Here is a 13,858-nt window from a genome sequence, read left to right on the forward strand (position 1 = left end):
CCCTATGAATACCAGACAAATGTGGCAGACTATCTAAGACATCCCAGACGATAAAGTTGCTCCTCCACCCTGTGAGAACAATACAACCTTTCTAAATGAGCTCATCAAATATCTTGGGAGGTTCAAGGCACTCAGCAACACACCCGTAAAGAAAAATGTTCCAGTTGCTGATGAGCAGTCTTGAAAAAGCTGAAGTCCGGAAGACCTCGAAAGGAGTGAACATAAGAAAAGTAGCAGGCCCTGAAGACATACCTGGTTAGATGTTTAAGGAATGCAGCAACCAGCACACCTTCAATATGTCACTGGATCACAATGTCCTACTGTCTTGTTTCAAGAGTGCTGCCATCATTGCAGTACCCTGAAAATCACTTGTTTAAATGATTTCTTCCCTGTAGCACCCACCTTAAAGGCAGCTGGTAAAGGACCACACTGTTTTCATTACAGTTTTCTTGCTACCCAAATCACTCTACAGAAGACGCCATCTTCTCTGTACTACATCTCAGCCAAGGTCAAGAAGACACCCATGCAAATGGTGTTTGTGGACTTCATTTCATCGTTTAAGATCATCATTCAACAGCATGAACATGCTAAACTAGTTCCCATGGGTCTCAGCACCCTTATGTGTAAGACTTCCTCACCAAGAGACCTGACCAGACTAACTTCATCTCTTTGAGCACCAGCTCTCCTCAGGCCTGTGTCCTGAACCCCCTGCTAACCCATGATTGCTGTCCGAGATTCACATTGTAAAGTATGCTGACAACACAGTGGTAGCAGGCCTCATTCAAGATGACAACAACCAGGCCTACAGAGAGGAAGTGAACCAACTGAACCAGCACACACTACTTGGCTCTGAATGTCAAAAAAACCCAAAAGGGGACTATCTTTGACTTTAGGAGGAGCCAGTACAGTCACATGCTATTTCTCATCACCAACAACACAGTGGAAATGATGAGCAGCATCAAGTTTCTGTGGATACAGATAACAGACACCCTGTTCTGCTCTCTTGTAAAGAGATCTCAGCAGTGCCTGCACTTTTTCCCACCGGTTGAGGAGAGCTCACCTCCCCCCTCGCATGCTCACCACTTTATATAGAAGCTCTATAGAGAACTTACTGACCGCATGCATGTCTGTGTGGTCAGGAGCCTGCAGTGCCTTAGACTGGAAGTCCCTGCAGAGAGCAGTGAGGACACTGGAAAAGATCACTGGGACTCCACTTCCCCACATCCAGGATGTTGCGCAAGAGCGCTGCCTGACCAGAGCAAACAAAGTCACACGTGACCACTCCCACCCCCACCATACACTTCCTGCTGGCCTCTGGGAAGAGACTCGCAGGATCCACAACAGAACAACTGGATTCTGCAGCTTCTTCAGCCAAACCACCAGGCTGCTCAACTTTCAGTAAGCTCCCCCACTACTGTCGTACACATGCACACACTCATACAGTTGTTCTCAAGACTATGTTCAACATATGTTTGAAAAATATACATCTAATGTGCATTATATTTTTACAGATTTTTATTTCTATCTTATTCATTATTTCCTGTTAAATTAATGTGTCACAATGACCCATGTCAGAATCACCTGCTGTTTGAATTCTAAGGTTAGTAACTTGTCAGGAATAAAGTGATTTCATGACTGATAAAGGCATAAAATGTGAACTTGAGGAAAGAAAAACAAACTTCTTCATTGCTGTTTTTAAATAGAATATAATCAGTCAACTGAGCACTCAAACTGACTGGGTTAAATACTGGCCATGCACTTTTATTTGTGGATTTATGATACTTCATTGAGACTCAAATTTGATTTAAAATGTTGCTGCAACATTTTAAATCACTTAAGTGATGGTCTGATGTTGGTATTTTGCAGTTATATATATACATATATATATATATACATATATACATATATATACATATACATATATATACATATACATACATATATATACATATACATACATATACCCACATGACTCTAACAGTAATAAACAATGTGAACTGCCATCTCTTATGTAAAACTGCAAAATACCAACATCAGACCATCACTTAAGTGTTTAATGAGACAGTTTTTTCCTTTTTCTTTGTTTTATTAATGCTAAACTGTTATAGCAATTTTACTGCCAACTAAAAAACAAAACAAAAACAAAAAAACAACAACCAAACATTAAACCTTTGACTGTTATGATTTTACAGAGACTGTTCTGGGGCTAAGGCTGCTTGCTACCGTAGCTGCTAGCATAACCCTACTCTTTTACCTGTTAGCATATTGTTAGCCACTGTGCTAATTTTTCTCCATTTGTCCTGGTGGCTTGGTAGCTTTGAAAGTATACATATTTCTATCTGTCATTTAGAGCAGAGAAAACAGTTGTTAAGTGAGATTATGACTTCAAACTGAAAAAAAGTGCAAAAGTAAGAGTGATCCTCTGCGCTAATGACTTCACCAGAAGCTTGGAGTCAAATGTTCCAGTTAAGATGATGAGACTGGAACTGGTGGGTTTAGGGATTTCCCTGCAGAATGTATAAATAAAGGCAAAGTTTGATCCTCTCTAGAGGGATCAAAATTTCTCTTCATCACAGACCAAGTCTCACAACCAGCAAAAGCAATCATTTGATGGGAGGGTGCTGGTGCTAAAGGAGCATCTGCGACTTGGCAAATCTGCCAGTTCAACTATTTTTTCCAGTTTGCACTATGCCTGATTACTGTGTGTTTAATAGAAATGTAAAGTACCATGTTTTATGTTCATTTTAGTCCGATTTTGTTTGAATATCAGATCCTATTTGATGATTCATCAGCTCAGAAATCCTGGAAATTGCAAAGGGTTCACAAACTCATGAACAACCACACTTTAACCCCTAAATTTAATTCATAATTAATATCTGTCTTTCATTTAGTCTTTCTGAAAACTTCTGAATTTAACTGGAAAAGGAAATTGATTTGTTGCTGATGTAAAATAACTAAAACTACACTGTGAAATTATCTATGAGAATTTCTGTTATAGTCTATTTAATTATTACACCATTAAACTGTAAAACTTAATAGCTTGTCTTGCTTGTTGACTAATAATTAAGTAACCTCAACTCGCACTCAGTTGGGCTTACTTAAGAGGGATAAGTCCATTATGGTAACTGGGCTTAAGCAAAAGACCTCTAATTTTAAGCTAATACACTTCATACATGGTCATGTTTACAAATTTTACTGTAAATAAAAACAGAAAATGTCACTATGTAGGGCGATTTACAAAGTGAGATCTCACTTTTTGTAGCGTTTCTGCATCTCACCCCCACCCCCAAATACAAACGTAAAGTAGTGCAATTACATGTAAATCTTCAGTGTAATTTTTTTTTTTACATTAGAACAATGCAAATTGTTAAATATAATGGAATCTACTCAGTTGAAATTGGCTTGATTGGTATAAATTCGGTTTAAACCAAGCACATTTTCCTTCATGGTAAATTTAGATTTCATATATTTCAGTTGCATTTTACTTACAATTGTTGCTTCGTGTTTTAATGAGGGTGCAAAATGACTTTTCTACTTTGTTTAGCTGTATTAAGATTTGATCAACGACGTTTCACGCCTGTCGGGGTTCATGGTGCACGAGTTTCCATCATGGTAGCCTGTTGTTAGCTAAACCTTTAACACTATTCTTGGCTGCACAAACACTGGAAACTGCATTACACATCAGCAAGTATCAAAGTCTAAACACAACATAACCGAAATAATGATCACAACACTACTAAATTAAGGTTTTGAAGTTAAATATTAACAGTCTCATGGGTCTTTGCACTCTGCAATTACAGAAGCGTCCTGCACAGGTAAGAAAGACATTTTTAAACACATAATGAAATTAAAGTATGCGCAAACATACTTTCCTGTATGCCCGAGAAAACGTAATATAAGTAAACTCAAATGTACTTATTTTAATTAATTGAAGGCCTCATTTGCATTTACAGGTCAGCAATGTATACAAGTGCATATTTTAGAAACTATAGATTTTTTTAGGCTAATATATTTCTATGTAAATTATCGTAAAAAGAAACACAACAGAAGCACTCACAGTACAACACGGCCAACTTCAAACATGTACATAAGTCAGTAGTTACTTAATGCGTGCATTCGAGTATTGCATGTTTTTACTGTTTTCACTTACAAATCCCTCCATATCGTGTTAAAATCTGTGCTGACCGCTTTCTGCGACTGAAACAGTGCTGACCTACAAGGCGTATGCATTTGAAGTAAAGTTTGTGTTTGCTTTCCCAGTATCAACTACATTTTCCAGAGCTCCACCCTCGCCTGGGTTTAGAAAGATTTTTTTCCTTCTTTTTTTCTTTTTCTTTTTTTTTTAAATGTGCAGCTGCCCTGGAGCAGAGGGAGGAACAGCTGGCTGAGGGAAGAGCCAGCCCGGGGAGTCAGTCACATTCCTGGCTGGGATTCAATGACTGAACCAGACACAAACAAACAGAGAGGGCGAGAGAGAGAGAGGGAGAGAGAGAGAGAGGGAAGGAGGGAGGGAGAGAGAGAGAGAGCGACTCACACATTGAGTGAGTGGGGAGACAGCAGACTGAATGTACGCCAGACTGAGCAGAGGAGGCATATTTCGGGCGCACATTAGGAGTGCGTAAAACCGCAGGAGCATAGAAACATAGTACCCGGTGATTGTATGTTGGATAATACGACTTCGGAGTCGCTTAGTTGTCGACTTTAATTGCGTGTGCTTACAGGAACTGCCCTATGATTTCAGCAGCTCTCAGTTTTCTGAATGGACGCGCTGGGAAGCTTCTCCGGTGACATGGAAGTGCGCGTTATTGAGCGTGTAGCCGGATGCTGAGGACGCCCGACCCGATAAGTCGATTTCAGCTCGCATTTTGAGTTTTGAACTCTCTTCTCTAACCGACAACATGGAGGGCACGAGCTTCCAGCCCCATCCTGGACTTCAGCAAACTCTGCAGCAGTTTAATCTGAGTTCCAGGCGCTCCCTCGGTGGACCGGCGGCGTTCTCCGCTCGATGGCACCAGGACTCACTCTTCGGGAAAGATGGCAAATCCGTCGAGATGATGCTCACCCTGCCGGCTCAGACACCTCCAGTGATGTCCGGTCCACTTTTCATCCCGTCCGACCGCTCCACCGAGAGGTGCGAGACGGTGCTGGAGCGGGAACCTATCTCCTGCTTCGTCGTCGGTGGTGAGAAACGACTGTGCCTACCGCAGATTCTCAACAGCGTTCTCAGAGATTTCTCCCTCCAGCAGATCAACTCGGTCTGCGATGATCTCCACATCTATTGCTCCAGGTGCACGGCGGACCAGCTAGAGATCCTCAAAGTGGTGGGTATCTTGCCCTTCTCGGCACCGTCCTGTGGGCTTATCACTCAGACGGATGCTGAACGGCTTTGCAACGCGCTCATCTACGGCGGTACTTACCCTCCTCACTGCAACAAGGAGTCGGGCTCTCTGGAGTTGGAGCGAACCGAGAAAAGCTTCAAAGTGTATCACGAATGTTTTGGTCGGTGTAAAGGCCTGTTTGTCCCGGAACTGTACACCTCTCCGGGTGCCGCCTGCATCCAGTGCATGGACTGCAGACTCATGTACCCACCTCACAAGTTTGTTGTCCACAGTCACAAGAGACAAGAGAACCGGACAGTCCACTGGGGCTTTGATTCGGCCAACTGGCGGGCTTATGTGCTCTTAGACCCGGACTACACCGGGAAAGAGGAGAAGAGTCACCTGGAGAAGCTGCTCAAAGAGTTAAAAGGAAAATTTGATCTGACGGGAAAACTGTCCAGTAAATCTTGCAGAGTAAGTCTGTGTGTTTTCCCCCTTTTTTTGGTTTTACAACGATGGCTTTTTGTGTTTGAGGAATTTTGCAGTGAATTGTTTGTTTGTATCTGTTGATATCTGAACTACATCATCTGCGCTGATTGACTTTAATCTGAGAAGACTTCCTTCTTCTCAGGCCTGCCAAGTTTCCTTTGATTAACTGATTGATTGTATCTTTCACAAGTGTTACCAGCCTTATCAAATGCCCCAACAGGGTAAAAATGCTGATCAAATGTCACATCACACCTTTCTGTACCTGTCCCATCTCATTTAGAGCAGCGGTCCCCAACCTTTTTTGCGCCACGGACTGGTTTATGCCCGACAATATTTTCACGGACCGGCCTTTAAGGTGTCGCGGATAAATACAACAAAATAAAACTAGTACCGGTACCGAAAAAAAGAAGATTTATTCATAACACACGTGAAAAGACCCAGGAAAACCGAGTTAACGATAAAAACGATAACAAAATAACGCTGAAAACCCCGAAAACCATACATTTCACACCTGAGCCTCAACTCTCGCGGCCCGGTACCAAACGACTCACGGACCGGTACCGGTCCGAGGCCCGGGGGTTGGGGACCGCTGATTTAGAGGTTCACTCGCTTCTTCTGTGTGTGGAAAAAAGTGAGACTAACAATCAGCTTAATGCTCCCGAGCATACATCCCATCACCTAAAACTCACCCACCCAACCCCCAGGGTTACCCAAGGGCAGCTGCATTATGATAAATTGAGTCTCCCTGATATATTTTATTAGTGTGTGAGAGAGAAGAGAGGGGGCAGGTAGTGCATTATGGTGCCATGAGGTGGAGAAGGGGGGGATAAGAGTTTAAGGAGGTCTTGAATATGGAAATGTGTGTGTGAAAGAGTGAGAAGAGGTTTGTGCTCATCAGGACAAGGATAAGAAATCTGAAAAGTGTGCGCGCATGTTTGTCTATGTGTGAGTGTCCCATTGTGGCTCCTTGCGTGGGTCAGAGATGTTTAGTATGGACAAAGGGCCAGGAGACGAGGTGGCTGTTCCTTCGTCACAGAGCAGCTGTTGTGTGGGACTCTGCTAATGAGTGGACATCTCTGTATGCATCACCATGGCGCTGCTCCAGTCTGAGCAGGAGCCAGGAGATGTCTCACAGGGAAACCTCAGTACTTGCTTTAATGGGAATAGACGCTGGTTTATAGAAACATGAAACGAGGAGGTTGTGTTGAGGCTCTTCGCTGCCGATTTATGTCACCTTTCCACGAATTGGATGGCCTCTTGACGAAATCTCTCCGCAGTCGAGAAATATCTGTCTGTGGTATTTAAGTCTTGCACCTGTGATGTTTCAGCAGTCTTGACGCATGACCTGTGAGTTATATATTTCCACAAAATGTTGATTCCTGCACTGTCAGTCTTTCAGAGAGTGTGCGAGAGATACAGAGGGCCTGCTCATCATGGATTGAAAGGGACGAAGGGGGCAGTGTTTGTTTGTTTGCTGTGGTTCACTGTCAGTTGTGTCCCAGTTAGCAGACAGGCCCCGTCCTCAGGGAGCTGCACACCAGCGCTCTCCTATACATCAGCCTGACAGGCCAAGCTGCTGAAAGGCTGGACTGAGGCTCACAGACTGTGTTTGGCTCAGCTTACCCATAAAATAAAAACACAATGTTATCGGTCTGTCTCAGCCTCCCTCTGATGTCAGGGTGTTTTATTAATAAGAGGCAGCCCCGAAGGTTAGCTCCTCTCCCTGTAACATCTGTCTAGACTCCCACCTCATGCACTGAACATGGTGGTTGTTGCAGACACCGCCAGGGGAAGGTACTCAGTTTACTGGACCGACTAAAATATATTTATTTATTTAAAATTCTAGTTTTTATTGATAACATGTGCGTGTACATGCAAGTATTCCCAGTCATATTCTAAATGGGGAAAGGGAAAAAAAAAAAGTATTCTGCCCACAAAAAACCAGAAGCCGGATTGGCCAGGCCAGTCATTGTGTCTGTTTTGCATCAAATGCAGCATTTGGTCATTTAGCCCTATAATGTGCAGATGAGGGCAGATTGGAGAGAGCACGCCGCAGACTCTCTCATTCAGAAGATGCAGGGTGTGTGAGCCCGGCCTTGATATGTGTTGTCAAAGGGCCTTGACCTGTGACCTCGCTCCAAAGACACTGACCCAGCCTACCCCCATTCTTTTTACACCATCCAATCTCATGCCCTTGTGTCCAGTTCACTGGCCAGATGGCTTTCTGATAAAAGACGGAGGGATATTCACCTGGCAGACAAAAACATTTTTTCTCAGCCGCGGCTCAATTTCCAATGAAACGTCACCGTATTGGAGCCATTAGGTCAATTTTCAGACGAATAATAATATTTATTACTCTGTAAATTTTATGGGAACAGACACAAATTGCTTTCTTCATTGCTCTGAACTTTGCATGTAATAATTTAAATATGAACTTTTCTGATTAGCATGGAAATCTTCAAGAAAGAGGATTTCAACTGGAGGGGGAAAAACTTTTTGAATATTGTATATATTAAAAAAAAAAAAAAAAAAAAAAAAAGCTCTAAGCAGTACGCCCAATACAATCAATCATTTGAATGAGTGGAGAGTAAAAGTAGACTCTGGAGAACTGTGTCGACCCTCCTTAATGGAATGGATATTAAAACCACCCAAGTGAGGCCAATTTATTCCATTTCTCAACCCATTGTTCTCCTGGCTCAATGCAATTAGTCTCAAACCTGGAGTAAACCAGAGTGTGTGCCCAAGGCTGAAGGGTTGCATGTTTTGATCATGAGCTGTTTTTATAAGTGAATGAATAAATGAAAAAAAATCTCTCGACTGCTTTCATCACCCGGTAACCATGCCTTTATCTGCACTTGTGTGTAGGTGTCTTTATGTAAAGCGGGTATAAAAGTGTGTTTGCATGTAAACAGGCGAGTGTAATGACTGGATCAGCTGTGCGAGCCAGATTAAAATGAGCTCACGGCCAGCTCATTTCCATTCCCATCTGTCTGCTGACCTCTGTAAAGCCCTGGATCCTGACGTGGTATAACTCTTTGGTCCTTGGTGGGCCTGTCTGACCCACTCATTAAAGACCCAACCCACCCGTATCACCGTCGTGCTGTAAACACTGAGCAAATCGCATTGAATTCAGGTTTGGTAGCATGTTTCTCAATCTCCCGGCGCATCAAAAACTGCAGTTTCAGTTGGACACATCATTCTTTTGAGTGCAGTCGCCTGAGTCCTGACACCCACGTAAACTCGCTCCACCCCCCCTCCTCCCTCTGCAGTAGACAACACTCCTGTGCTGGCCAGAGTGTTTTGGCCAAAGCGGGGACGGTGTGTCAAGGCAAAAGGGGTGTCAGGCGCTCCCAGGGGTTGTGGCCTCCATTCTAGCGGCGATGACCCCATGTTTAAAGAGTGTCAGCTGGGGTTCTGTCATGGGTAATGTGCGCTAAAGACCTGCCGCCTCCTTTGTTTGCGAGCCAGGCTTTCAGAGGCTGTGAAGTGCAGCAGTTTCTCTTTGTTACCGTGCTGTTTCTTTAGCCGCTGTGTGGATAGGTCCGTAACCTCCAGCCTTTCCGAGGGTGGGAAATCCACACTTGTGAGTTTGCTGTGTCACCGGTTTCCTAGTTATGTGCTCAAAGACAGAGTGGAGCCTTTGGTGGTGTCTGCATGTCTGATAGAGATAACACTGGGCAATAATTCAGTGTTATCATTAATAGACTTTCAGTAGAATCATATTGCTTTTTTGATATTATCATGTAATGATTGTATGGTCTTTTGAATTTGGCCTTATGGGTTATTTTAAGAAAATTAAATTGGAAGCAATTAATAGATTATTTTATGACTACAAATAGATCTGACATAATTTTCTCTGTCTATACAAATATATACAACAATTAAACTGATTATTAAAGTTAAAAAGGTTATTTTTTGTATTTTCAACAGTCCATGTGTTGAAAAGCTTAAAAAAACACATAACATAACACTTTTGACTGATCCTGTGAAAATAACCACAAACAAACAAGCAAACAAACAAACAAAAGAAGCAATAAATAAATAAAATAGCATAAAATATGTCAGAAGTCAAATGCCTTTAATCTAAGTTATTAATGCCAGCAGTGGTTTTAACATCACTGTGTTCAAACTACTTCAAGTGTCCGCAAGTAAAAGCAAATTCATTCTTTGCATTTAAATTAAAGTATTAGGAGCTGTGGGACAAGCACAAAGCCAGCGCCTTGGTTAAAGGTATAATATAGTATTAACCTCAGTCCATATTATATTACTATGCATCATGTGGTCATTTTTTTTTCTCAGCTGGTTTTTATTATGCAAAAGCTATTTGAATGAGGTCAAGAAAATCCGGTGGGTTAATAAAACAAACAAACAAACAAAAAAACAGCAGTATTTCCTTGGACGTGTATTGTGGTATACTGTAAATACCTACTTTAAATGAGGTTCTTTATGTGTTTGGTTTCTTGCATTCGCTGCTGTGTTTAGGCGCATAATGGCTTCTTACAAAGTGAAATCGCAAGAATTGGAGTAGAAAATGGATAAATAAAATACATTCATGCAACTTATCGAGGTAATTCAATTATTCAAAAACCCTAAAACTAAACAAGAAATAATTTCGGGGATTTCAGACATATAAGAGTGCCCGTTTCTTTTTCTGATCATTTCGCGTGCACGGGGTTTAGCTCGTTTCTGCTCTGAACCTCGATGACACAGCACAGTGCTAATGTGTGAAAGACTTCTTGTATAACTCATGGAGTGAGGGAGGAAGATGATTAGCGTTGATCAGTGATGATGAGACGAGGGAGGAGATGAGCACTGGCTGTGACTGCAGTCAACAAGCCAGTCAGTCAGTCAGTTGGTCCGTTAGTGGCAGAACAGATGCCTGTATTGAGTTAGTGTTATTCCACAATCATCATCAATTCCTCCTCGATCACCTCCTGATTTCCAGCTCTGTGATTAAGAGTCAGGCCCATCTGGTGCAGAGACAGGAAATCCTGGAGTCTGCATCTGCTGCTGGCTGAGCTAGTAAGCTGCTGCAGTCAAGGGGGTTTAGGCTCTTATAATCCTACATAACTACTGGAATGCCGAGACCATAGTGCACATCAAAACCATCGTTTTCTCTGGATGGCATTTGCAGAACGTGCAAAGGCTCCGCTGTGGACTTTCTTCTTCTTCTTCTTCTTCTCCCCACTCAAAGTATCCTCTCAATTTATAGCCTGTCCCAGTGGAATTTCGTAATTAGAGCATGAATTAGATATACTGCAGAGAGCACATTACATAGAGCAACCAACAGCGTAACTGCACATATAAAATTAAGTGCTCGCCTGGTGAGACATTAGAGGTCAAAAGACAAAAAAAGGCACGAAAATATTTATCCCTTTAAATTCTTTCTCGTCTCTCTATAATGACTTGCAGATCTAAGCTACAGAACTGTTAGACCACATTGGAGATGTGCTAATGGAGCTCCAGCCAGAGCAGAAGTAGGCCCTGCTGGTGCCATATGACAAATCGGCATGCTGCTCTCGCCTACAATCCGCCCACCAAACACCTTCAAAGCTATCAGGAGGATTAGCTCACGCAGCTAAACCAAACAGACTGCTCAGTGTTCAGACAGCATTTGGTCCAAATCTTGTTTGTGCCTCCTGTTTTGGTGGCTAGCAGATCACAATCGGGGGGCTGCTGTCGGTTCAGTCGTAACTGGGGCAGTGCTGAGGTGATGCACAGTGCCGTGGCTGCGGCAAAAAGAAGAATAAATGTTTTAGGGATTTGGACGACTACCTTGCTCTTTGGGATATGCATAATTTATTTTTGGATTAGGATGGTTTAGATTAACTTTGAGTTCTCTGCAAAGTTCAGAAGACTGTGTAGCCGAGGCGACTCAGACGGCCGCGAATGCACTTTTGTCTTTTTTTTGTGACATAAAAGCTTCATGTTCAGTTCTGGCGGGAGGGGAAAAAAAGGCTCTGGATCTGTTTTGTATATGTTTCTGCATGTGGGCAGGTGTGGAGAACAACATTTAGAGGCCTCTGTCAGACTCCACACACTGCCAGGAAGGACTCGTCCTCAGTCAGAGTCTGCGCCGTATGCTTGTGATTGGAGGGCGCCTGTGGTTGCTAAGCAGAGCTGCTCTTCCTGTGCTAAATAAGAACTTCATGCTCTCTGGCTGGTGGGCTCAAAAGTAGCACGCCAAAACGCACACTCACGCAAGCGCACACACACACACACACACCTCTTACAGTACAGAGACCTAACGCGTCTCCATTCACTGCCCATCCTCTTTCATTGTGACCTCCACACTGTGACTCGACAACTCTCTCCTCCTCCTCCTACTCCTCCTCCTCCTCCTGCTGCCCTCATGCTTTCCTTCCTCCATCTCCTCCTCCTCCACTTCGCATCACATGCACTTCTCCCACAGGTCAGCACGGAGTAAACCTCCCCCCCTCCATCACTGAGACCTCCTCGACTGACACCACCTCTTTCTCTCTCCTCTGCCTCGCCACCATCACTCACCTCATCAGTTTGACACCTCCTCAACCCTGTAGGACACACACACACATGCATTCACATGCACGTACTCACAAAGACACAGACACAGGCTCTCCTACACTGAGTTCTCCTACTGCACTCCCCCTCACACTGCATTATACTTAGATCTCCACCTCCACTGTAGTGAGCACATGCTGTATCGGTCTGTATTCAGACTGGCCTACATACAGTATGCCACACATGTATCACTGTGCTGTTCCTTTGGTACAAAAGCTGCTGGTCTCACTTGGATGGATGGATGGATGGATAGATAGATAGGGAGTGAGTGCTACTTTGTCAGGATGACCTCATAACCATCCTCTAGGCTTTCAAGAGCCTGCTAAATGAACAAATGAGTGGGCTCTACATTTTTGTCTCTCTCCTGATGGGCTGTGTGCTATGAAAGATCTCTATCATGTTGTGTATCTGCTGGTAAAAGAGCACTGTGTCTTCTTCCTGAGTAGATGCATGTACCATGCGGCTCTTAGGAGTTTTATTTCGCTTACTTTTACTTTCTTAGTTGGTTACAGCTTTTGGGTCGTAGAAGCTCAATCATTTTGTGCAAGCCCCCGTAAGCTCTTCAGGCCAGCTCAACATGTTGTCTTGCAGAGACGAAGCAATGCAGCATTGTCAGCAGGCACCCGTATCAAATGAATTCAGCACAGCTGTCCTAGCAGACTCTATTGCAGTGATGGGGGGGGGGTAGAGAAACGTTATTTATTCAGTATTAAACTCACCCCAGGACCCGTCATGGCCACTCTTTGCCACAGTATCATTTGGTCAGGTGGACCTTTTCCCTCTTTGACCTTGCCGGTCTTGTTTATTACCTCATTCAAAAGCAGAATGTACTGTAACTTTGCAAATGCATCCATCTCAAGAGCTGGCCACCTGCCCCACTAGGTTCTCGCTGTCTGTTCTTTCTTTATTTTCAGCACACCAGTGGCTATATTTAAAAAGACAGGCGTAAAGATAGGCCACGGTTGCTCACACGCTGAGGTTACCTCCCCACACCCCCCACCTTTTTGCAGGTGTCTGGTAGTTTCAAGATTGTCCCTGCGCTGCACTTGCTGTGCCGGCTGTCTAGGCAGGGCAGACTGCCTCCCTTGTGCTCGTAGCATTGACAAGCGTCTGGCTTTATTTCCAGCCAGTCGACGAGCTCAGACACAGGCAGCCATGGACTGAAATAGAGCAGGCCCACCCTTTATCCTATAATGAGGGGACTATTATAAGCCCAGTGTCTTAAGCTGTGTATAGCCGATGTCAAGGGAAGCGCTAGTGCATACATCATGTTAAAAAACATCAAGCTGCTTTAAAGATTACCATCAAAACTAATCACCTCTCCTTTTGCCGTCAACAGCCTTAATCTGCAGCACAGGAGTATGTGTTTAAGTGCAAGGTCATGCCACCTCTCGTGAGCTGATGAGACTCTTTGCTTGAGACAAGAGTGAGAAAAAAACATAGGAAGACAGTTTTGAACTAAAAATAAGACAATAAAACAAATCTATTTGGAAGAAAATCGGTTCACTTGT

At 43.4% G+C, this 13,858-nt stretch overlaps 1 protein-coding gene across 1 annotated transcript in view; it reads left to right on the top strand.

Annotated features, from left to right (window-relative positions):
* Positions 1–4,502: 4,502 nt before the first annotated feature.
* skib (SKI proto-oncogene b) overlaps positions 4,503–13,858 on the top strand; it is a 29,634-nt gene continuing 20,278 nt past the window's right edge. Inside the window, exon 1 of the mRNA XM_084928770.1 lies at positions 4,503–5,792. Coding sequence (XP_084784896.1) covers positions 4,899–5,792 — 894 coding nt within the window. The 5' untranslated portion in view covers positions 4,503–4,898. The remainder of the gene's footprint in view (positions 5,793–13,858) is intronic.

This window comes from Perissodus microlepis, chromosome 5 (genome assembly GCF_051167445.1).
Source record: "Perissodus microlepis isolate ML-2025 ecotype Zambia chromosome 5, ASM5116744v1, whole genome shotgun sequence".
Classification (NCBI taxonomy): domain Eukaryota; kingdom Metazoa; phylum Chordata; class Actinopteri; order Cichliformes; family Cichlidae; genus Perissodus; species Perissodus microlepis.